Source organism: Tamandua tetradactyla, chromosome 13, assembly GCF_023851605.1.
Source record: "Tamandua tetradactyla isolate mTamTet1 chromosome 13, mTamTet1.pri, whole genome shotgun sequence".
Classification (NCBI taxonomy): Eukaryota; Metazoa; Chordata; class Mammalia; order Pilosa; family Myrmecophagidae; genus Tamandua; species Tamandua tetradactyla.
In genome coordinates, this window is record NC_135339.1 from 5753296 (window position 1) to 5775991 (window position 22696).

The following is a 22696-nucleotide window of genomic DNA, read 5'->3' on the forward strand; positions in this document are numbered from 1 at the left end:
TTTGATAGAATTCACGTGTGAAGCCGTCTGGTCCTGGACTTTTCTTTTTTGTAAGCTTTTGAATGACTGATTCAATTTCTTTACTTGTGATTGGTTTGTTGAGGTCATCTATGTCTTCTTGAGTCAAAGTTGGTTGTTCATGTCTTTCCAGGAACCCGTCCATTTCATCTAAATTGTTGTATTTATTAGCGTAAAGTTGTTCATAGTATCCTGTTATTACCTCCTTTGTTTCTGTGAGTTCTGTAGCTATGTCTCCTTTTCCATTTCTGATCTTATTTATTTGCATCCTCTCTCTTCTTCTTTTTGTCAATCTTGCTAAGGGCCCATCAATCTTATTGATTTTCTCATAGAACCAACTTCTGGTCTTATTGATTTTCTCTGTTGTTTACATGTTTTCAATTTCATTTATTTCTGCTCTAATCTTTGTTATTTCTTTCCTTTTGCTTGCTTTGGGATTAGTTTGCTGTTCTTTCTCCAGTTCTTCCAAGTGGACAGTTAATTCCTGAATTTTTGCCTTTTCTTCTTTTCTGATATAGGCATTTAGGGCAATAAATTTCCCTTCTAGCACTGCCTTTGCTGCGTCCCATAAGTTTTGATATGTTGTGTTTTCGTTTTCATTCGCCTCGAGGTATTTACTAATTTCTCTTGCAATTTCTTCTTTGACCCACTCGTTTAAGAGTGTGTTGTTGAGCCTCCACGTATTTGTGAATTTTCTGGCACTCCACCTATTATTGATTTCCAACTTCATTCCTTTATGATCCGAGAAAGTGTTGTGTATGATTTCAATCTTTAAATTTGTTAAGACTTGCTTTGTGACCCAGCATATGGTCTATCTTTGAGAATGATCCATGAGCACTTGAGAAAAAGGTGTATCCTGCTGTTGTGGGATGTAATGTCCTATAAATGTCTGTTAAGTTTAGCTCATTTATAGTAATATTCAGATTCTCTATTTCTTTATTGATCCTCTGTCCAGATGTTCTGTCCATTGATGAGAGTGATGAATTGAAGTCTCCAACTATTATGGTATGTGTCTATTTCAGTGTTTGCAGTGTATTCCTAACGTATTTAGGGGCATTCCGGTTCGGTGCATAAATATTTATGATTGTTATGTCTTCTTGTTTAATTGTTCCTTTTATTAGTAGATAGTATCCTTCTTTGTCTCTTTTAACTGTTTTACATTTGAAGTCTAATTTGTTGGATAATAGTATAGCCACTCCTGCTCTTTTCTGGTTGTTATTTGCATGAAATATCTTTTCCCAACCTTTCACTTTCAACCTATGTTTATCTTTGGGTCTAAGATGTGTTTCCTATAGACAGCATATAGAAGGATCCTGTTTTTTAATCCATTCTGCCAGTCTTTGTCTTTTGATTGGGGAATTCAGTCCATTAACATTTAGTGTTATTACTGTTTGGATAATATTTTCCTCTACCATTTTGGCTCTTGTATTATATATATCATATCTGATTTTCCTTCTTTCTACACTCTTCTCCATACCTCTCTCTTCTGTCTTTTTGTATCTGACTCTAGTGCTCCCTTTAGTATTTCTTGCAGAGCTGGTCTCTTGGTCACAAATTCTCTCAGTGACTTTTAGTCTGAGAATGTTTTAATTTCTCCCTCATTTTTGAAGGACAGTTTTGCTGGATATAGGAGTCTTGGTTGCCAGTTTTTCTCTTTTAGTAATTTAAATATATCATCCCACTGTCTTCTAGCCTCCATGGTTTCTGCTGAGAAATCTACACATAGTCTTATTGGGTTTCCCTTGCATGTGATGGATTGTTTTTCTCTTGCTGCTTTCAAGATCCTCTCTTTCTCTTTGACCTCTGACATTCTAACTAGTAAGTGTCTTGGAGAATGCCTATTTGGGTCTAATCTCTTTGGGTTGCGCTGCACTTCTTGGATCTGTCATTTTAGGTCTTTCATAAGAGTTGGGAAAGTTTCAGTGATAATTTCTTCCATTAGTTTTTCTCCTCCTTTTCCCTTCTCTTCTCCTTCTGGGACACCCACAACACGTATATTTTTGCGCTTCATATTGTCCTTCAGTTCCCTGATCCCCTGTTCAAATTTTTCCATTCTTTTCCCGATAGTTTCTGTTCCTTTTGGAATTCAGATGTTCCATCCTCCAAATCACTAATTCTATCTTCTGTCTCTTTAAGTCTATCATTGTAGATATCCATTGTTTTTTCCATCTTTTCTACTTTATCCTTCACTTCCATAAGTTCTGCGATTTGTTTTTTCAGTTTTTCTCTTTCTTCTTTTTGTTCAGCCCATGTCTTCTTCATGTCCTCCCTCAATTGATCGATTTCATTTTTGAAGAGGTTTTCCATTTCTGTTCGTATATTCAGCATTAGTTGTCTCAGCTCCTGTATCTCATTTGAACTATTGGTTTGTTCCTTTGACTGGGCCATATTTTCAATTTTCTGAGCGTGATCCGTTATCTTCTGCTGGCGTCTGGGCATTTAATCAGATTTCCCGGGGTGTTGGACCCAACAGGTTGAAAGATTTTTCTGTGAAATCTCTGGGTTCTGTTTCTCTTATCCTTCCCAGTAGGTGGCGCTCGTGGCACTCATTTGTCTGCGGGTCCCACCAGTAAAAGGTGCTGTGGGTCCTTTAACTTTGGAAAACTCTCGCCGTGGGGGAGGTTCACCAACCGAAGCGGCTTGGAGGATTGCCTGTCCGAATCTCCCAGCCGGCCTGGGGATCCGAACGCAGGGAAGGTCGCCGGTCACCACAGCCCGGGAGATCGCCCGTCCAAATCTCCCAGCCGGGCCCGGGGCACCAAGCGTGGTGGGAGGGCGCCAGCCGCCGTGGCCTGGGGGAGTGTCTATCCACCGTTCCCAGCCAGACCGGGAAGCCACGTGTTTGGAATGGACCTCGGTCACCGTTCTCCGTGGCCTGGGGATCTCCGATCCAATTCTCCCAGCTGATCCGGGGGGCCGCGCGTGGCGGGGGGGGCGCCAGCCGCCGCTGCTTGAGGGGACCGCCTGTCCAATTCTCCCAGCCGGCCCGGGAAGGAGGAAGGGTGGGACTCCGGCCGCCTGCCGCCCCAGCCCAGGGAAGCCCGCGCCCCTCGGCGATCTTACCAGAGCGGGTTCTCCCAGCCAGTCAGCCGTTCCAGAATGGGGTACGCTGTCTTCTTGATTTCTGTCGTGGCTCCGGGAGCTGTTCTGTATCGTTTCTACTCCCCTAGTAGCTGTTCTGGAGAAGGAACTAAGACCTGCACGTCTTACTAAGCCGCTATCTTCTGTAGAAGTGGGAAAATATATTTTAAAATTCATCTTCTTGTTGTTTGTGTTTGAAGTTATTTGCTTGATTATGCTCCGTATTCATTATTTTTCCTTTCCTTCTGTGCTTTTCCCCTTACTAGGGAGGTTTCTTGGCTACCTTCTAGGCTCAACCTACCATTTACTTCCTCTCTGGAGCCTTTGCTGACTCTCCTCCCTACAGTTAATCTATGCTGCAGCTCTCAAATCATCAAATCATAATTACATGCACATTGTTTTGAAATTTTTGTCTTTACATATCTCTTCCTACTAGATTATATTCTCCTTGAATGCAGAATAGAATCTCTTTGTGTCCTGTCTTTAATATGGCGTTTAAATACTTTTTCAATTACTGTGCATAATTGACACATACACAGCCTTTAGACATGATTCACTTAATCTTCTCTTCCTCTCATGCTAGGAGAGAAAGTTTTCATATGTAATGAATTGATATTGATTTAAAAGCATCTAAATTTATCAGTCACTTGACAAAACCAAAATCTGACTCATAGTTCCCTTGTCTTTTGTCTTGACTTAAAATAACTGTCATTCCATTAGTGTATTAATGGGAAGAACATCTTAATTCACCTCTCTACCCTTTACTGAAAAGTAAATCTTTGCTATGAAAGTTAAGATTTTGATTTGCGATCAAAATTTATCTTTTCGCAAGTTAAATTGCGTACATTGATATTGTAGATTTATTACATTAAAGTACTCTAGGTCAAATCTAAAAGGTAAAATTTAGACTTACAAAAAGGAAATTATAGGAGACATTATTTGGAGAGGGACTTGGACAGATTTTGGTTCATAGTAACTGGCCTCTGATTTTATCTTCCTGAGTGCTTCTAATCGGATTTGCATCCTCACATGTTCCTCAAGTGTGACTTTCAGGCCTTCTCCTCACAAGGGAACAGAAATCATGTATTCTGTTTGAAACTATACCATTTGGTTATTTGGAGCCCAGGAAATGTTTAAAGTCCATTAAGCCTAAAGTAGTTACCATTAATTTTTTAAATTATTTTTCTTGATGACGTGATAGATGGTAGGTAGAAACTCATTTCTTAATAAAGCCAAATAACAGTTTGCTTTAAATCACTGACACACTTTCACCTTTTCTGTACTCAGTGCTAGGTTGTGACTTAAATGTATAGGATGGGAAATGGAGATCAATATAATATAAGCTCTTTATTTCCTCTTTATTAGAAATGGTGATTGCTAAGGCCTGAAAGAAAAGAGAATTTTGGAGAACACAATGAAAATAAATTTTTTACCTTTTCCCCAGTTTTTAATTTTTTCCCAAGAAAAGTAGCTGAACTGCTAGTTTAACTTTTTTTGTCCCTAGCAGATTCATACTGTAGCAAAGATATAAAGATACTTAACATCTCAAAATATTATGCTAGAGCATTTTGAGATTTAATAGCTGATAGGTGAACTGGCAGGTGGTCATTGGTTTTACCATCATGTCTTTAAAAAATAAAGTTTAAACCTTTAAAATAGAATAAAACACACTGAACACATTACTCAGGTCCTGTAGATTATACTCAAAATGAAAGGTCTGTAGGGTGCATGGGTGGTGCAGTGGTAGAATGCTCGCTGTCCATGCGGGAGTCCTGGATTCAATTCCCAGGCACCACCACCCTCACCAAGCCCCAACCCCCAATAAAAAAGCATTGCCTCCTTGATAGCATGGGAAATGACTCACAGGGATGAGTCGGCCCTGATACTGTGGGATCAACAATGCCATCCTGACCAAAAGGGGGAAAAGAAGTGTAACAAAACAAGTATCGGTGGCTGAGAGAGTTCAGAGTCGAGAGGCTACTCTGGAGGTCATTCTTATGCAAGCTTCAGTTAGACATTTCTACCTATCATAACTTGCCAAACCCCAACCAAAACCATTCCAGCTAGTCCTTAAGAACACCTAGGGCAATATATAGGATTCTACAACGTTTCTATGCACTAGTGTAACTTTCCAGAAACCTACAACCTCCAGATGGGTCCCTGGACCAGATAAGTCCTGAGACCTAAAAGGGCCAGCCTCACGAAAACATCAACTAGTTCCATTTCCTTACCCTATATTATTGACAGCCCCTTCCCACATTAAAAAGTTAGAATGGGCATATTAGCCCAAATATCCCAAAAGAGTGGAAGAAAGATCAAAGGTGATGGTGGACTTATACAGAGAAGGTAGGGTTTAATGAACGAGTATGATTGCTGAATCATTATATTGATATTTCTTTTAATCTCCAATATCTTAGAGCAGCTAGAAGTAAATACCTAAAATTGTGGAATTGTAAGCCATACCAAACTCTGAAATCTGTTCTGCAGCTAATTGTTGCAATGTGCTTTGAAATTTATTCCTTTTTTTTTTGTATACATGTTATTTTTCACATGCAAAAAAGCCCATTGTGATGGTAAAAAAATATTTATTCCTTCTAGCCTCTAATGTTCTGGAGCAGTAGAAGGAAAAATCTGAGATGATGATATGGTAGCCCATGACAAACTCTGGAATTTGTCCTGTAACTACTTGTGAAGAGTGCTTTGAGCACTACTGCTTTTTTCTTTCTTTACTTTGTATATATGTTATACAATTTAAAAAGTTAAAGAAAAATATGAAGCGTCAGTGAATTTGGGGTTGGTATAGAAGACATTTCGACCATATACATTTTTAAGAAAAAGTCCATGCATCTTTCCTGACTTGGAATTTTTTACTATAAAGGAAATGCTTATATTGTTAAGTGATATGCAGATTTTTTGTGTGATGGTTTTCACATATGCCATTGACTGCTTTATTAAAATTAGATTTAAGTTTCAAAAACAAATTGTCAATTTGAAGTGTAAGTCAGAATAAGAGGGGAAAGACTTACTGAATTTTTTCCTTAGATAATGTTAGAATTAAAATATAAAAATTATTCTGTCCAACAATCTTTATCATAAATGAGAGAAAAGAATTTAGTGTAAACAATAAGTAAACTCAGTGTTGCATTTTTCTGTTTCATCTTTTACTATTTCCTTACATGAGTAACGTCTTTATTTCTTAATTGCTCAAGCAATTTTGCTTTTCACTGATGAGTAATGTTTTGTGTTCTCTTTACTATCGTTATTATTGATTAGAAATCTGCAATTTGTCAAACAAGAACATTTTCCCAGTCATCTCTGATAAACAACCCTTGACTTTAATGATATTGCTGATTTAAGAATTCAAGAGTAGCCTGAAATTATTCTTGCCCTAATTTAGCAAATGCAATTTGGTGCTTCTGCTTTTGAAATTGCTAAACTAATTAGTGCTCTTCTTGTCTGTATTTTTTGTTTCCTCTTTCAGCCAATACCTCTCTTGAAGCAGAAGATGAATCATTCCATCACAATGTCACAGGAGCAGATTGCCAGTCTTTTAGCTAATGCTTTTTTCTGCACATTTCCACGACGAAATGCTAAGATGAAATCGGAATATTCTAGTTACCCAGATATTAACTTCAATCGGTATGTTTTCAGAGAACACCTCTTAACAATGAAATAGAGAAGAGTGGAAGAAACTAATGATATTTATTGAGTGATTTACCATGGGCCAAGCATTTTATTTACCGTTATCTAATTTAATATATACAATACTTTGACCTATGTGATATTTTTGCCATTTTGCAGGCAGGGTAATTAAAGTTCGTAGAGGTTAAAAAAAAAACTTGCTTAGGGTTCAGTAGCCAGAGCTGAGTTCAGTTCCAGAGCTGAGGTTTAATCTCAGGTCTGTCTTACTCCCAGCCCTGTTCTTTCCATCCTTTCAGAATATTCTCCTTCTTGGGTGCTCTGATTCATTATGCCTCTTCTGTTTGGACATTACTCACAGGAATGTTTGTTGCACACTATATTCTTTGTATTCTGAAATAATGTTAAAGCTGGAGTAAAATTCCTTCTTCCTGCAAATGTTATGTAGAATGTGAGTATAAAGTCATGAGGATTATTCAAATCATTTGGCTAAATTAATCCTTTGTGAAGATGTTGATAAAGTTTCAGATCATAACTATCCCTCCCGGAGTATCCTTCTTCACCTATCCACATACAAAAGCATTGTAAGGAGTCTTCTTGGCAAATGAATCTCTCTCTTTCTCTCCCTCCTCCTCCCTTCCTTCACTCACTTCCAAATTGTCTTTATAGTATCCAAGAAGAGGATGTGTGCTCCTTTCCCTAATGTTCGGGAATGGGCCTTCAGAAAATGGGTATAACGCGTATTATGTCATGTCCTCCTCCTCCACCTCTCTCTAATTGCCCATCTCGTACCTCTGAGGGTGCGTCAGTGTAGGCAGCACACTGCATACGAGGGGGCAGCCCAAGGCAAAGGCGCTTTTGTCAGCCACACTGCTCTGTTTTTTATGTGACTTTTTAATGTAGTTTCTTTAACTACTTTTTATTTTGAACCAGTTTTAAACTTACAGAAAAGTTGTGAAAACAGTGCCAGGAAGTCCTGAATATACCTTCCAGCTTAACCTTATGCTAGCATCTTATGAAGCCCATATGAAAACCAGGAAGTTAACTTTGGCACAATATATTATCAACTAAAATCCTTATTTGAATTCCACACTTTTTCTGCTGCCCTTCTTCCATTCCAGGATCCTATCCAGCACTCCACATTACATTTAGTTCTTATTTGCATTTAGTCTCCTCCAATCTGTTTCTTGGTTTTTTCTTTTCTTTCATGACTTTGATACTTTTGAAAACCACTGAGCAATTATTTTGTAGAATGTCCCTCTATCTGGGTTTGGCTCATGTTTTCCCACAGTTAGAAAAAGGTGATGCCATAGGATCAGCAATGCTGTCCTGATCTAAAGGAGGAAAAGAAATGTAACAAATAAGGTATCAGTGGCTGTGAGAGTTCAAATAGAGTCGAAAGGCTACACTGGAGGTCGCTCTTACGCATGCTTCAGTTAGACATTGCTACCTATCATAACTTGCCCAAACCCCAACCAAAACCATTCCTGCCAATCCTAAAGAATACCTAGGGCATTATATAAGATTTTGCAAAGGTTCCATGTACTAGGCTAACTCTCCAAAAACTACAATCTCCAGATGGGTCTCTGGGCCAGTTAAGTCCTGAAAGGCAGAGGGACCGGTCTTTCCAGAACATCAACTAGTTCAGTCCCCCTATTCCATATTATTGACAGGCCCTTCCAATATGAAAAAGTTAGAGTAGGCATAGCCCAAATGCCCCTAAAGAGTGGGAGAAAGATCAAAGGTGATGGTCTAGTTAAACAGAGAAGATTGGGTTTAATAAATGAGTGTGAATGCTGAATCATTATATTGATATTTCTTTTTAGCCTCCAGTACCTTAAAGCAGCTAGAAATAAAAACCTGAAATTATGGAATTGTAACCTATACCAAACTCTGAAATCTGTTCTACAACTAATTGTTGCAATATACTTTGAAATTTATTGTTTATATATATATATATGTGTTATTTAAAGAGAAGGAGGAATATAGCAGAGAAGATAGGACTTAACAAATGAATATGACTGCTGAATCATTATACTGACATTTCTTTTGATCTCCAGTGTCTTGGAGCAACTTGAAGAAAAAATGAAAAATCATGGAACTGTAACCATACCAAACTTTAAAATCTGTTCTGTAACTATTTGTTAAAGTATACTTGGAAGTTTATTGCTTTTTTGTACATATATTATATTTTACAATTTAAAAAAGAGAGAGAAAATTAATTAATTTTAAAAAAAGAAAAACAAAATAAAATAAAATAAATAAGGTGATGCGTTTTCAGCAGGAATATCACAGAAAGGAGGTTGTGTCCTTCTTGGTGCCTTATGACAGGTGATCACTTGGCTAAGTTGGTGTCTGATGGATTTTTCCACTGTAAAATTACTGTCTTTCTCTTTAGGGTTAATAAATATCTTCAGTTACAGAGAAGAAAGAATCTGATTTCTGAATTTTTTTTCTCTTGGGTGGTTATTCACTTTAACCCTCACAGCCACCTGGGATAGGTGTGCACATCCTGCTCGTGGCGTTTAGTCCTCCTCCGTGACAAAGCTCACCTGTTTGGACATTACTCACAGGAATGTTTGTTGCACACTATATTCTTTGTATTCTGAAATAATGTTAAAGCTGGAGTAAAATTCCTTCTTCCTGCAAATGTTATGTAGAATGTGAGTATAAAGTCACGGTTCCTGAACTCTCTGGTCCTGCCAGGAATAGTTCACTACTCCTGTGGGAGTAAAGGAGTGGTTCGCAGCACTTTACACCCTGTTTGAGAAGGATATAATTTAATAAAGAAACACTTCCTTACCCAAAACCTTTGAATTAAGTATGAAATGGTGAGTTTTGTACCGATGAGGAAAGAAATTATTGCATTCTGGGGTTGGGGCGTTGGGTGGCGGCAGGCACTGATGCACGAGATCAAACCTACCTTTTCCAAATTTGGCTGCAATGTGGTAACCAAGTGTAGGGGTTGGGGCGGGGGTTGGGAAGGCTATGGCAATACAGTAAACAGATGGTAGCAACTGGGGTGCTGTAGTGGGGGAGCCTTGAGTTATTTGAAGGCCACAGCAGTGTGATGGTCCTGGGCTGAGAGACAGGTATCGGGACAGAGGGCACCCAGATGTGGCCATTAGTGTCCTCTGTTCTTCTGATTATACCACCTACTTGTCTTATTTATAATTGGTTATTTAATCCTGCCAACAAGGCAGGGATCTTATCTGTCCTGTGTGTTGTCTTCATAAAATCTCACACATTATAGGCCTTCAGTAAATCTTTGTTGAATAAATGAAAATAAATTTTACAAGTGAAGCAGGTGAGAAATGAAGTGCCTTGAGTTGATGGCAGTGCCAAGACTGTTAACTTAGACCCTCCTGGCCCTTAGTCTGGGTCTTCTTATTGTTCAAACTGTACCTTGTTTGAAGGAATAATGCTTAAAGACCTTTCTCTAAGATATTTAGTTCCTTTATTATAAAGCCACATATAATTAAACACAGTTTTTACCTTTCATTTCTTTGGTATTTGGGACAAGACTGAAAGAAAATAAAGAACGCTGGTAGCTGTGATTGCTGTTATGTAAAGAACCTGTGTGTTAAATGCAGGTTTTTTTTTTGTTCGCTTGAAAAAAATTGTGAAAAAAATTTTCTCTGCTTCTAAAGTAGCCTCATTTTAATACAGAAAAGGAAATGGTCAAATTTTGTATTTAAGTAAAGTGAAAATTTAATTTTGTAGAATTATAATTGCCTGTTTCCATGTAGAGTATTACTTATGTTGGAAATACTGGTTCTCTAAAGAGTGAATAGCCTTTCTGTTTATTTGAAATAAATATTTGATCAACTCTAGACTCTGCCAGAATGCTGTAAATTATAAAGCCCTAACCAGAATACTGAAGACAGTCCAGCGATTTGGGGGTTTTCTGTTTTCGTTTTTGGTAACAAGGAGGATTAATTAATGATGATTTAAACTTAGCTTCTTAATGGTCATTTGCAGTTTGTGTCTGTGAAATATTTGACTAACCAGCCAGTGCATATGTCTTGATGATCCCTAAAATAAACCTTTGATGTTTTAGTTACAGGCTTTATCAGAAAATTGGTTCTTTGACTGAGTTGTAGACTTAAATTTTTAAAATAGGAACTGTGCATCTCTTTCTAAGTGAGGACTGTTATCAGAAAAACTTTTCCTTTAAAAAAAGTTATTAAAAAAATTTTTTTGCACGTTTACTATTTATGATTATGGTTTCTGGCCATTAGGAGTTGTGGGGGTGGGTGTGTATATGTGTGTATTTAATCTCAAAAGAGGTATGGCAGTATGGCTAGCTAGTTGATTGAATAAGAAAAATGGTAAGAGTATGTGGCAGGAGGCTGACATCAATAAATTGAATAACTCTTCTTTTTATTTATGGTTATGTTCTTACAGCCCTGCTTAGTTATGTTAAATACCCCTGACCTTTTCCCCTGCTTGCCTTTCAGGGCCTATGTATTCATAGAAAGGCTTCCAATGTGATTAGCATTGATGCTCTGAGATTGCTTGGAAACTAGATGGTCAAAGATAAATTACTGGTTGCAGCAGTGTACTGCCCAGCAGGCTTTTTACATCTGCCTCTTCCCTGGATTGAAAAAGCTGGTGGGGCCATATGGCAGAATGGCTTACAGAAAGCCCAGGATTTTCGGTCTGACACCTCTTATCGCTTGCTTCCATTTTAAAGTAGTGATTATAGTGTTTGGGGCCTGATTTGCTGTGTATTAATGGGATTAATTCTTAACTTTAAATCATAATTGGGAAGTGGGTGTCTAGAGTGCAGGTCCAATAATATTATCACCATTCTATTCAGGGAAAGAATTATTTAACTGTTTCTCTTTATAAATATGGAAAGGAAACACTAGTTAGTAAGTATATGACCAATGATTGATTTCTTCCCTTGAAAATAAAAATTTTTGATTAGAACAAAGTGAGGTTGCCAGACTGGCTTTTTCTGTTTGCTTTCTTTAATAATCTGAAATTATCATTCAATTAAATGCCAAAATGTCTTCCCAAGATACAGAGGGGTTATTATGTCTAGAGTTTATGTGCATATTTGTATGCTCTCCTGCTGACTCAAAACATAACTCCAAATGATATACCCACAAATTGAAAAATCTGTATTAAAGTTAAGATATTGGGAAGGTAAAATATGAATGGTGTTTGGTTATTATGAGAATTTCTCACTCTCATTGAGTTTCTGTCTCTTTGTGGTTATCTTTCTTTCCATGAGTTTCTATTATACCCTCCCTCTGTCTCCTACTCTCCCAGTTTGTCTGCCCCCAACCCTGTTTCTATCTGTCTCTCTCTCTCCTCTCTCTATCCCCCAGCCGCATCTGCCTTTCTTTCTCCTTTCTCAGACTCTATCTACAGTCCCCTGTCTGTGTCGCCTCCCACCCCCCCGACAAAGACTGCCCCTTAGTACATTGCTCTCACGATGAATTCCGCTTTTGCTGTTTGCCTGGATATTTCTGTTATTTTCACTTGTGTTTAATAACAGGATAATTCATTTTATGTATAAAATTTCACAGCTACCTGACTGAGAAACCAGACTGCAAAATGGTGAATGTTTTAATTGATACAAGGGTTTGTTTTTAACCTTTTTAAAACTTTTTTAATTGTATGATATAACATATATACAAAGCAAAGAAAGAAAAAAGCAGTAATTCTCAAAGCACTCTTTAACAAGTAGTTACAGAGTTTGTTATGAGGTACCATACCATCATCTCAGATTTTTCCTTCTAGCTGCTCCAGAGCATTGGAGGCTAGAAGGAATAAATATTTTTTTATCATCAATTTTTTTCTTTTTTTGCATGTGAAAAATATTATATATACAAAACAATGAATTTCAAAGCACAGCACAACAATTAGTTGTAGAACAAATTTCAGAGTTTGGTATGGATTACAATTCCACAATTTTTGGTTTTTACTCCTACCTACTCTAAGATACTGAGACTAAAAGAAATATCAATATAATGATTCAGCAATCATATTCATTTGTTAAACCCTACCTTCTCTGATTAACTCCACTATCACCTTTGATCTTTCTCCCACTCCTTAGGGATATTTGGGTTATGCCCATTCTAACTTTTTCATGTTGGAAGGGTGTCAGTAATTAAGGAGTAGGGAGATGGAACTAGCTGATGTTCTGGTGAGGCTGGCCCCTCTAGATTTCAGGACTTGTACCCATCTGGAGGTTGTAGGTTTCTGGCAAGTCACCTAGTGCCTGGGACCTTTGTAGAATCCTATATATTGCCCTAGGTATTCTTTAGGATTAACTGGAATGGTTTTGGTTGGGGTTTGTCAAATTATGATAGATACAATATCTAACTGAAATTTGCATGAGTGACCTCCACAGTAACCTCTTGGCTTTGAACACTCACAGCCACTAATACCTTATTTGCTATACTTCTTTTCCCCCTTTTGGTCAGGATGGCATTGTTGATCCCATGGTGCCAGGGCGAGACTCATCCCTGGGAGTCATTTCCCATGCCACCAGGGAGACTTTTACCCCTGAATGTCATGTCCCATATAGGGGGAGGGCATTGATTTCATTTGCAGAGTTGAACTTAAAGAGAGTGAAGCCACATCTTAGCAACAAAAGAGATCCTCTGGAGGCGATTCTTAGGCACACCTATAGGTAGGCTAAGCTTTTCCAGTACATATATAAGCTTCACAAGAGCAAGCCTCAAGTTCAAGGGCTTGACCTGTTGATTTGGGTGTCCCTAACATTTGACACAGTACCAGGGGTTTTCCCTGATAGTAAAGTTTAATAGTTCCATATTTTTTCTTTCATCCTTCAAGGAACTTTGCCAATACTTTTTGATTATCTGCTTAATATATTCAGTGATATATCCAGGCAGTATATTAAGCTGTACAGGATTAAAGGCCCTCATTTTTATTCTGGGCTCCCTGTATTCCAATGGTATAAGAATTTTGAACTGGCTTTATCTCTCCCAGCTTTCTCCCCACCTCTACCTGCCTTTCCTTCCCTCCCTTAACTTAATCAGGAAAATGGAAGAGCATATTTGGTTCCATAGTGATTTGAATTTGGGGCTGTAGTAACTAAGAAACAGAATAGATTGAGATTCTGTTTGATTTGTACACATGAGGTTTGAGGCCACAAACTAAACACTGGTGGTCATTTGTAGTAGGTGATAATAGCAGCCATATAATTTTCTGGGAAAGTCCATATTGCTAGGGTAATAAGTCTGCAGTCCCAAGATGTTCCTAAGGTTAATAGTTTGTTATCATAGGTATGAAATGTATTAACTTTTATGCAGTTTTACAAACAGGTGACTGTATATACAAACTTAGAGAGACTTTTTCTTTTTACGTTTCTGGTAATTATTTCTTAAGGGGAAAAGCCATTATTTCCTCTCTGTGTGACAATTCTGCTGAAAAGGAACTCTTTTCCCTTAATGGAATTGTATAGTGCATCAGTTCACTTCTAGAAAAAGGTAGTGGCTGCCTTTGTGTTGACTGCTTCCCTCTACCAAGAAAGAGGTAAGTCTAGAATGGGATTTTGCAGTTGATCCCAAGGTATTCATTTAGTAATTCATAATTTATTTGATACAGGATGTTTAACTAAACTGCCAAATGACTTACTCATTTTGACTTACTTTGGCAAATTCTATTCTGGATAACATATTGCTGAGGAAATCAACCTATATTAAACATTTTGGAAAAATAACTTAGATGAGTAAAAATTATCACACAGGTACTCTTCAACTGTTTTTAACATACTGAGTATTTAGATTTGGTTAAAATACAGGTTTAGTTTCTTTACCTGTGACTCTTTGTAGAAAATAAGTATTCACAGTTATTTTTTCAGAAGTTGACCCTGAATGCAGGATTTCAGTTAATTAAAAATAGGGTCATTTGAAAGCTGTATTTCTTCTCTCTTCCTAATTAATGTCAATTTTCAATACAATTTTCTTATGGAATTAACTTGTTAGGAATGAATCTTCCTTCTCTGTATAGTTACATAAGCTTGCTTTTTTAACCATGAAAAATTGTACCCATTTCAGTACTTAATAGCGTGTACTTTCATTTGTAGGGTTTCTGGTTTTAAAGTCAAAATATATAACTAGAGGCAGATGAATAATCCTCATCATTTATGGCCACTGATTTTCCCTCTAATTTTTAGATGCTGTTAGAAAACTAGATCTTACATGCAAAGCATGCTTTTGTGTTTGAAATCTTTTAGTGAATTGCTTACTGAGAGCACATGCTTCTAAAGCCCTGCTTTTCTTTCCTCAGGATAAATTGCATTATGTGTTACCAATAACAATGCCACGTCATTTCAACAAAAACAAAATTAGGTAGTGCAAGTCCAGGTTGGAAACTAGGCACTATTTTTATTACCATGCAAAGGATATATTTATATTTTTGTTCAATTACCAAGGACTGGTCAGTCTGGTATCTCATACCTGCCCTTTTTCTCCTCCACCAATCTAACATAATCGAATGTGGATATTTTTTTTCCAGATGCTGTTTTTGTTTAATCATTTAGCTACTTAGTAATATTATGAATTATAAATAGTATTTGCCATTGGGAAGAATGGCCTTGAATTAACTCTCTGACCCTAGTTGATTCTAGGGGGACAGGTGGTGCCTACCCCTGAGGAAGATTTATTAGGAAGGTGTATTGGAGAAGTGTGGCTGTTAGAGGGTGTCATCTGACTTGAACAACTTTTTAAAAGCCTGGATTGAAGCGTATTTCAGTCCTCTCTGGGTGCCATTCTAATTCAAGTCAGTTTTCCAGTTCTCTATCACTACACAGTTGGCTTCTGGAACAATTGTTTATGTTATTACTTGATAAAAAATATAATTTTCATTTTGGGGGGGAATCATTAAGGCATTGTTAATCATTCTTCCCCCTCTTTTATTTTTGGTCTCTTTAGGTTATTTGAAGGACGTTCCTCAAGGAAACCAGAGAAGCTTAAAACACTCTTCTGCTACTTTAGAAGAGTCACAGAGAAAAGTAAATTCCTTTTATTCTTAGTGAAATTTTTTCCCATTGATGGAACAGTTCATATCAAATGATATATCAGAAACATTTTGTCTTCAAAATATTTCCTTCTGCCTAAACCACATAACTGTAGTGATTGAGTATTATAATGTTGATGTTATACATAAGTATATACATGTGTATATACGTAAATGTGTACTATCAGTGTGTGTGTGAGGGGGGTTATATACTCTGGAATCAGACCAGTGTAACATATGTAAAAGCATTTTTGTGAATTAAAAAGGTAACTTAATAATAAACAGTAATTTATTAAAAAGGTAACTTAATAATAAACAGTAATTTAAAGTCTAACTAATCTGGTAGTGACCTGTGATAGTAGATTGGCATTGTTACTCTTATCTTAGGAGTTGGGTGAGGTTGGACACATTTCCTAACATCTATAAGCCTCAGTTTCCTCATCTATAAAATAAAATAATGTAATTACCTCATAGAGAAATTGCAAATATTAAATGAGAAACTCTGTGCTTAGTAAATAAATGTTAGCTGTTATCAAGGGGGGCCTTTCATGGGAGGAAACTAGAACATCTCAAAAGTTTCCTTCCAGAGCAGGTCAGTCCTGATCAAGGGAAGTGAATTCTTTTCACTTTTGGTTGCCAGATTGTAAGTTTGTCTTAAAACACATCATTGAATCATTTAAGATCATTTTCTCATACCCTTCCTTTAATAAGTAGTCTCCCTACATTACAGTGCATTTGGCATTTCCCTCCTTGAATGTATTGCTGTGAGCTGTTGTTCAAATATTTGGAGAGAAGTGATCAGGATTTTGGCATTTGAAGGGGAAAAGTCATACTTCTTTGATAGAGAATTATTTATTTTTAGCTTATTGAATTTCAGTTTTGTGTTCTGTAATGAATGAAATATTCAGGAAAATGTAGGCTCATTCAGGCCATGAAGCATAAAACCATATTAGCATTTGTAATTATTTAGAAAGACGACTACATTTTTGCTATTCCAAATCTAAATGGAAAGAATTCCATGATTTTAACTGAGTATCTCAGAATGTCTATCTTGAAAGTGAAATCATATAGGTCTTTTCTGAAAGCTAACTTGTCTTTCTAGTTTTCAGATACTTTCAGGGAAAAGAGAAAATTTATTTTTTCAACTAGAAATGCATAAACCATCATAAATTATCCTTACTAACTTACTTTCACTATTAAGAATTGAACTGAAGAAATGAATTATAACTAGCCATTTTTTTCTTGGCTATTTCACTGTACATGTTAATTTAATTCCTTGTAGAAAAATAATGAAACATTCCTATAGGTCTTTAGGATGTCAGGCTAAGGGATTAGGAAGAAATACTAAGGGGAATAAAAGAGATTTGCAACCTAATAATTAGCTGTATAGAAGTCCTGCAGCCTAATGAACAGAGACTTCAGAAATCTATTTAAAGTATCACATGTTATCAAGTGCAGAACATCTTAGATGATAAGTAATGTTAAGGGGAATAAAAGCACTTAAAATGGAGAGTCAAAATAGGAGACTTCTTACACAAAGCTGGTACACCAACGTTCTGTATCTTTTGATTAGGATAAATGAGAAATTAACCTGTTCATGCAGGAAAAAAATAACAAACTTGCAAGTTTCAACCTTGACACTGGGTAGAGGGAAGGGAGAAAAATCTCCCCTGAGAATTTGAACCACAAGCCATACATTTAGGGTTTGACAGCACATATCCAGCATGGTCCCCAGAAAACTGCAGCTGAGGTTTGAATTAAAACCAACTCTCAGGTGGGGTGCTCCCAGATGACTGGCAGAAGATGATGCCCAGCTTCTCTGGAAAAGTTTGACTTTAATCCAGGCCAACAGCAATAGCAAGATACCTTCAATTATAAAATATGTGTCCCAGCTTTGGAAATTTAATACATGAAAAAAGTGCTTTTTAAAATTGATACAAATATTATAATTCCCTCAGGACCAACTTTCCAGTGTTGTCAAACATTTATATTTATAATGAGGATCTTTGAGACTGGAAGATTTTGAAAAGCCTTCTTAGTTAGATTATTTACAGTATAGTTTTAGATAAAGTCTTACAGAAATATTTAAAAACTGATGACCCTTATGTAGTTTATAGAGAAAGGTAACAGGCATGCTCCCAAAGATTTTTGCTAATAATTATATCTTAAGAACCGTGTTCTTCTGCCTTTTCTCTTGCTTTGCCAGCAATGTTTTATTTTTTTATGAATTTCTCTTGGTCTCTCTCAGTATATATAAAGGGCATTTAATGTTTTTACTTCTCTCTTGTTACTGAATGGATGATTCTGACAGTTTGCAATAGGATTGCTTCTCTGGTGTTTGAATAGTTTGACTTCTCGCTTATGAGTTTTGGCTGTCCGTTTATTTTCAAGAAAGTTAGATATCTAAAGAATATTTCATGATCCATATTAACAAGATTCTGTTTTCTAACACAACTATTCTATATGATGTTTGAGTTGTTACTGCTTGTGTGAGAGTAAAAAAATGTGAAATCATCCATAAGAATGAAAGGGTTGCCAAGTTTTCATTGGAGCTCCACTATCTTAGCACTGATAGCTCCTGACATCTTTCTTTCCTTTAGAGCTTTTCTTTTCTTTTTCTTTTTTTAACAGAAGAAAACAGAAATGGCTGGTCTTTTGAGTTTGTTCTTTGATTTGAATCAAACAAATTACTTCTGGCCTGCTGATTTATTTGTTGCTTTTGCCACTAGCTTAAAATAAAAAGTAAGCTTAATGTAAGAAAGTTTTAGCCTCTAAAATTGTTTACTGCATTATGAGTATTTAATTTTATTTAGGTATTTATTTTTGTGTGCTGTATGGTGGTGGACACATTTCATTCTTTTTTCCATGTGACTCCTATTGCAGCACCATTTGTTGAATTTTATTTTGGGGGGGGGGGTGATGTGCACGGGCCTGGAATCAAACCTGGGTCTCTCAGCATGGCAGCTGAGAATTCTACCATTGAACTACCCTTGCTCCCCGAGTATGTTATTTTGATCCTCTCAAATCTATTGCCCCTTGAAAAATGTTTTCTCTAAGCTATTAGAACACATTCCTCCTTTCCACAAAGGTTGTAGAGCAATTGTATATCATTTAAGCCTCAGATTTAGCTGTAACTTCAAAGGAAATGCCAATATTTTCATTTTAATCTTAAACATTTTATGTTAACTTAAAATAGATTAATATATACCGTTCAGCAGTCTGTGGTTAGGGATTAGGGTTTTCTCTGCGAAGCAGACTATAAATTAGAATTCGATTTGTCCTAATTGTATAAGTTTACAACCATTATGCATCCATTTATAAAATAATTTTTAGATATGTTCAGTTTAGAAAACTTCATCAAAAAGTACCTCAGAAAAACTCAGAAATGGACAGCACAATGCTACCTAACTGTAATACAAGTATGTTAAAACACTGAATGAAACTGCATGTGAGAATAATAGAGGGAGGAGGGCTGGGGGCATAAATGAAATCAGAAAGAAAGATAGACGATATAGATTGAGATGGTATAAGCTAGGAATGCCTAGAGTGTATAATAATAGTGACTAAATGTACACATTTTAAAAATGTTTGTACATGAGGAAGAACAAAGGAATGTCATTAGTGCAGGGTGCTGAAAATAGATGGTAATTAATATTTTAAAAATTCACCTTATGTGTGCGACTAAAGCAAAAAGTATTTATTTGGTACAAAATTTATATTTTGACTAGTGCATTTCCTAATATAACTTATGTAGATAGCTTGATTGAACACCATAAATACTTGGAATCTTGGATAGGACATGAGATTTTGTTGGTTTGTCCAGAGTGATGCCCCGATGAATCCCAGAGTGATTTGATCAGTGAGTGGAAAAGTAATTGCAAAGTCCCCTTCGGTGAATGGTGAGAACGGGGAGAAATTCAACTTCGCCAAGTTGAATTCTTGATATTCTACAAGCAGTGTGGACAACCAAAGCTATAGGCTGAGCCCCCAGTCTTGGGGTTTGTTGATATGAAATTCAACCCCACAAAGGATAGGTCAAGTCTACTTAAAATTTAGGCCTAAGAGTCACCACCCCCAAGAGAGCCTCTTTTGTTGCTCAGATGTGGCCTCTCTCCAGCCAACACAACAAGCAAACTCACCATCCTCCCCCTCTCTACGTGGGACATGACTCCCAGGGGTGTGGACCTTCCTGGCAACGTGGGACAGAAATCCTAGAATAAGCTGGGAATCAGCATCAAGGGATTGAGAAAAACCCTAGAATGAGCTGAAACTCAGCATCAAGGGATTGAGAAAACCTTCTTGACCAAAAGGGGGAAGAGTAAAATGAGACAAAGTGTCAATTGCCAAGAGATTCCAAACAGAGTCGAGAAGTTATCCTGGAGGTTATTCTTACGCATTAAGTAGATATCACCTTGTTAGTCAAGATGTAGTGGAGAGTCTGGAGGGAACTGCCTGAAAATGTAGAGCTGTGTTCCAGTAGCCATGTTTCTTGATGATGATTGAATGATGATATAGTTTTCACAGTGTGACTGTGTGATTGTGAAAACCTTGTGTCTGATGCTCCTTTTATATACCATGTCAACAGACGAGTAGAACATATGGAATAAAAATAAATAATAGGGGGAACAAATGTTAAAATAAATTTAGTTTGAAATGCTAGTGATAAATGAAGGTGAGGGTAAGGGGTATGGTATGTATAATCTTTTTTTTTTCTCTGTTATCGTTTTATTTCTTTTTCTGTTGTCTTTTTATTTCTTTTTCTGAATTGATGCAAATATTCTAAGAAATGATGAATATGCAGCTATGTGATGATATTGAGAATTACTGATTATATATGTCGAACGGAATGATATGTTAATGTTTTTGTTCTTACTTGTTTTTTAATTAATAAATACATTTTTTAAGAAGTACCTACCGAAGAGCTGTTTCTTATGTAGTTTTGTTTGCTATTTTACAGAAGGTACCAATGTAAGGATCTCATAATTTTCAGTCTACTGTTGCATCATGACACCAGGCTTGATATTCTCTGATTAGTTTTGTAGGCATTGATAGCTCCATTATTTTATTGAATTATATATAATCTTTTAAAATTGGAACTTATTTTGTGGTTTTGTTTTATTGTTTTTGTAGAGCCTACAGGGTTGGTGACATTTACAAGACAAAGCCTTGAAGATTTTCCAGAATGGGAAAGGTAATGATAAAAACAGTCACAGGACTTCGGAATTAGAAAATCTCTCTTACCGTTAGAAAGGATTCTATTTTACAGCCTCTGGAAAGATGATTTCCTAACTTCTAATTGCCCTTGTGCCAGGGAGTTCATTCCCATAGGTGATCCCTTGATAGTTCTGGTTGTTAGAGTGGTCTTTCCTTTTGAATGACAGTCTACAGCCCTTTGTCTTCTATGCTTTTGCCTCAGTTCTGCCTCCTGAAACAATGTCCTAATAGGTTAAGATTTGTCTGTCAAGACACTCTTATTTTTTAAATAGAACACCAATATTTAAATGTTCCTCCTAGCCCCTTTTTTTTTGGTTAGTGTTTATCTTTTATGTTTTCTCTTTCTTGAACAAGAATAGAGAAAATAGAGGACACGAATAGAGAAAAATGTTTTTTAGTCAACTAAAATATAAACAGTAATTGTGTAGCATTTGCCTCAATGACAAGAATTTTGAAGTTTGCTTATATTATGGGCAGATTTTGTAGAAGCAGCTAATTTACTGTGTTTGTTTTTAGTGTCATTTATCTGCAGATACTGAGGAGAATAATCAATCTGAGTTACTTTGGGTTTGTAAGCTCCTTAGCGCCCTGAAAAAGTTAACACGTTTCTCAATCTAGAGAGTATATCCCCAGTGTAGACCAGCTTTTTAAATGCCTATGAGGCAGTGATCAAACAATTGAATGTATGTTGTGGGTATGCATTTACATTAACTCTGGCCTCTGGGTATTCACTTTCTAATTATTTTTATCATAGTTTGTAGTTGTTTTGTTTGGAATTGGTGATGAAGGAATCACTTCTAGGGGGAATTGGTGATAAAGGAATCCCTGGTAGGGGAAGTTCACTCAAGAAGGCAAGTCTGGTTAGGTGCTGGCCCGTGGTGTTTTCATCCATCAGCAATGTTTAATTTTGAGGAGAAAGAAAAAAAACTTGCTGAATGCAAGGTTCGGTTGATGATTAATAAAAGATGTAGATAAAGGATAAAACAACCTGATGGAAAAAAAAAAAAAAAAGCAAAATTGAGGTGAAAAGGAAGACAGCATGTATAACATTTTGGAGTCATGGCATATTAGAGATAAAAGGGACTCCCAGAAGTCATCAGGGCCAGCCACCTACTGAAATATCAGTCTCCTCTATGATACATGTGACAGATGGAGACTAGACAGTTTCAGAGATGAAAAATTCACCACTTCACCTAAGTCCATTCCATTGTTAGTCACTTGTGTTATTATTCTAATGCTTTCATTTGCTAAAACAAGTCAGTCTTCCGGTTATCTTTCCACTCCACCCCCTTTTCTGGTCTTCCTTCTGGAGTTTTAATAAATAAACATAACTTTTTTTAACATTTAGACATTCCTTATGTATCTTAAAAATGCTTTCTTGACACATCCCCACCTCTACCAGTGCATGAGTCATTTCTGCTCCAACCAAACATACTCATATCTTCTAGTTCACATCATATGGATTCTAAACCCTCTACCTCTTGTGCTGCTCTTGATATGCACCAGTTTATTGGTCCCTCTTTAAAAAGGTGCTGCAAACCAGGAACAACACTGTGCTATGTTATCTGACCAGAACAAAGGTTTGTTTTTCTTAGCTCTTTTATCAGTCTCTGCTAGGAGTGCAGATGCTTTGTTCATGTCACTTTGGTGTCAATTTTGAAAGATCATTAAGGGCAGGATCCCTCCCCTGAATCTGACATCCATTTGGTCTGTCACCATTTGGGAGAAGGGAGAGGTAGAAATG

At 36.7% G+C, this 22696-nt stretch overlaps 1 protein-coding gene across 11 annotated transcripts in view; it reads left to right on the forward strand.

Moving 5' to 3' along the window:
* PARG (poly(ADP-ribose) glycohydrolase) overlaps positions 1 to 22696 on the forward strand; it is a 185652-nt gene that overhangs the window by 105989 nt on the left and 56967 nt on the right. For all 11 annotated transcript variants that reach the window (XR_013161355.1, XM_077124627.1, XM_077124628.1 and 8 more), the window contains 3 exons: positions 6581 to 6738; positions 15654 to 15733; positions 20869 to 20929. Coding sequence is in view for 10 of the 11 variants with exons in the window: in XM_077124627.1 (XP_076980742.1) it covers positions 6581 to 6738; positions 15654 to 15733; positions 20869 to 20929 (299 nt within the window). In the remaining variant the exon portion in view is untranslated. The remainder of the gene's footprint in view (positions 1 to 6580; positions 6739 to 15653; positions 15734 to 20868; positions 20930 to 22696) is intronic.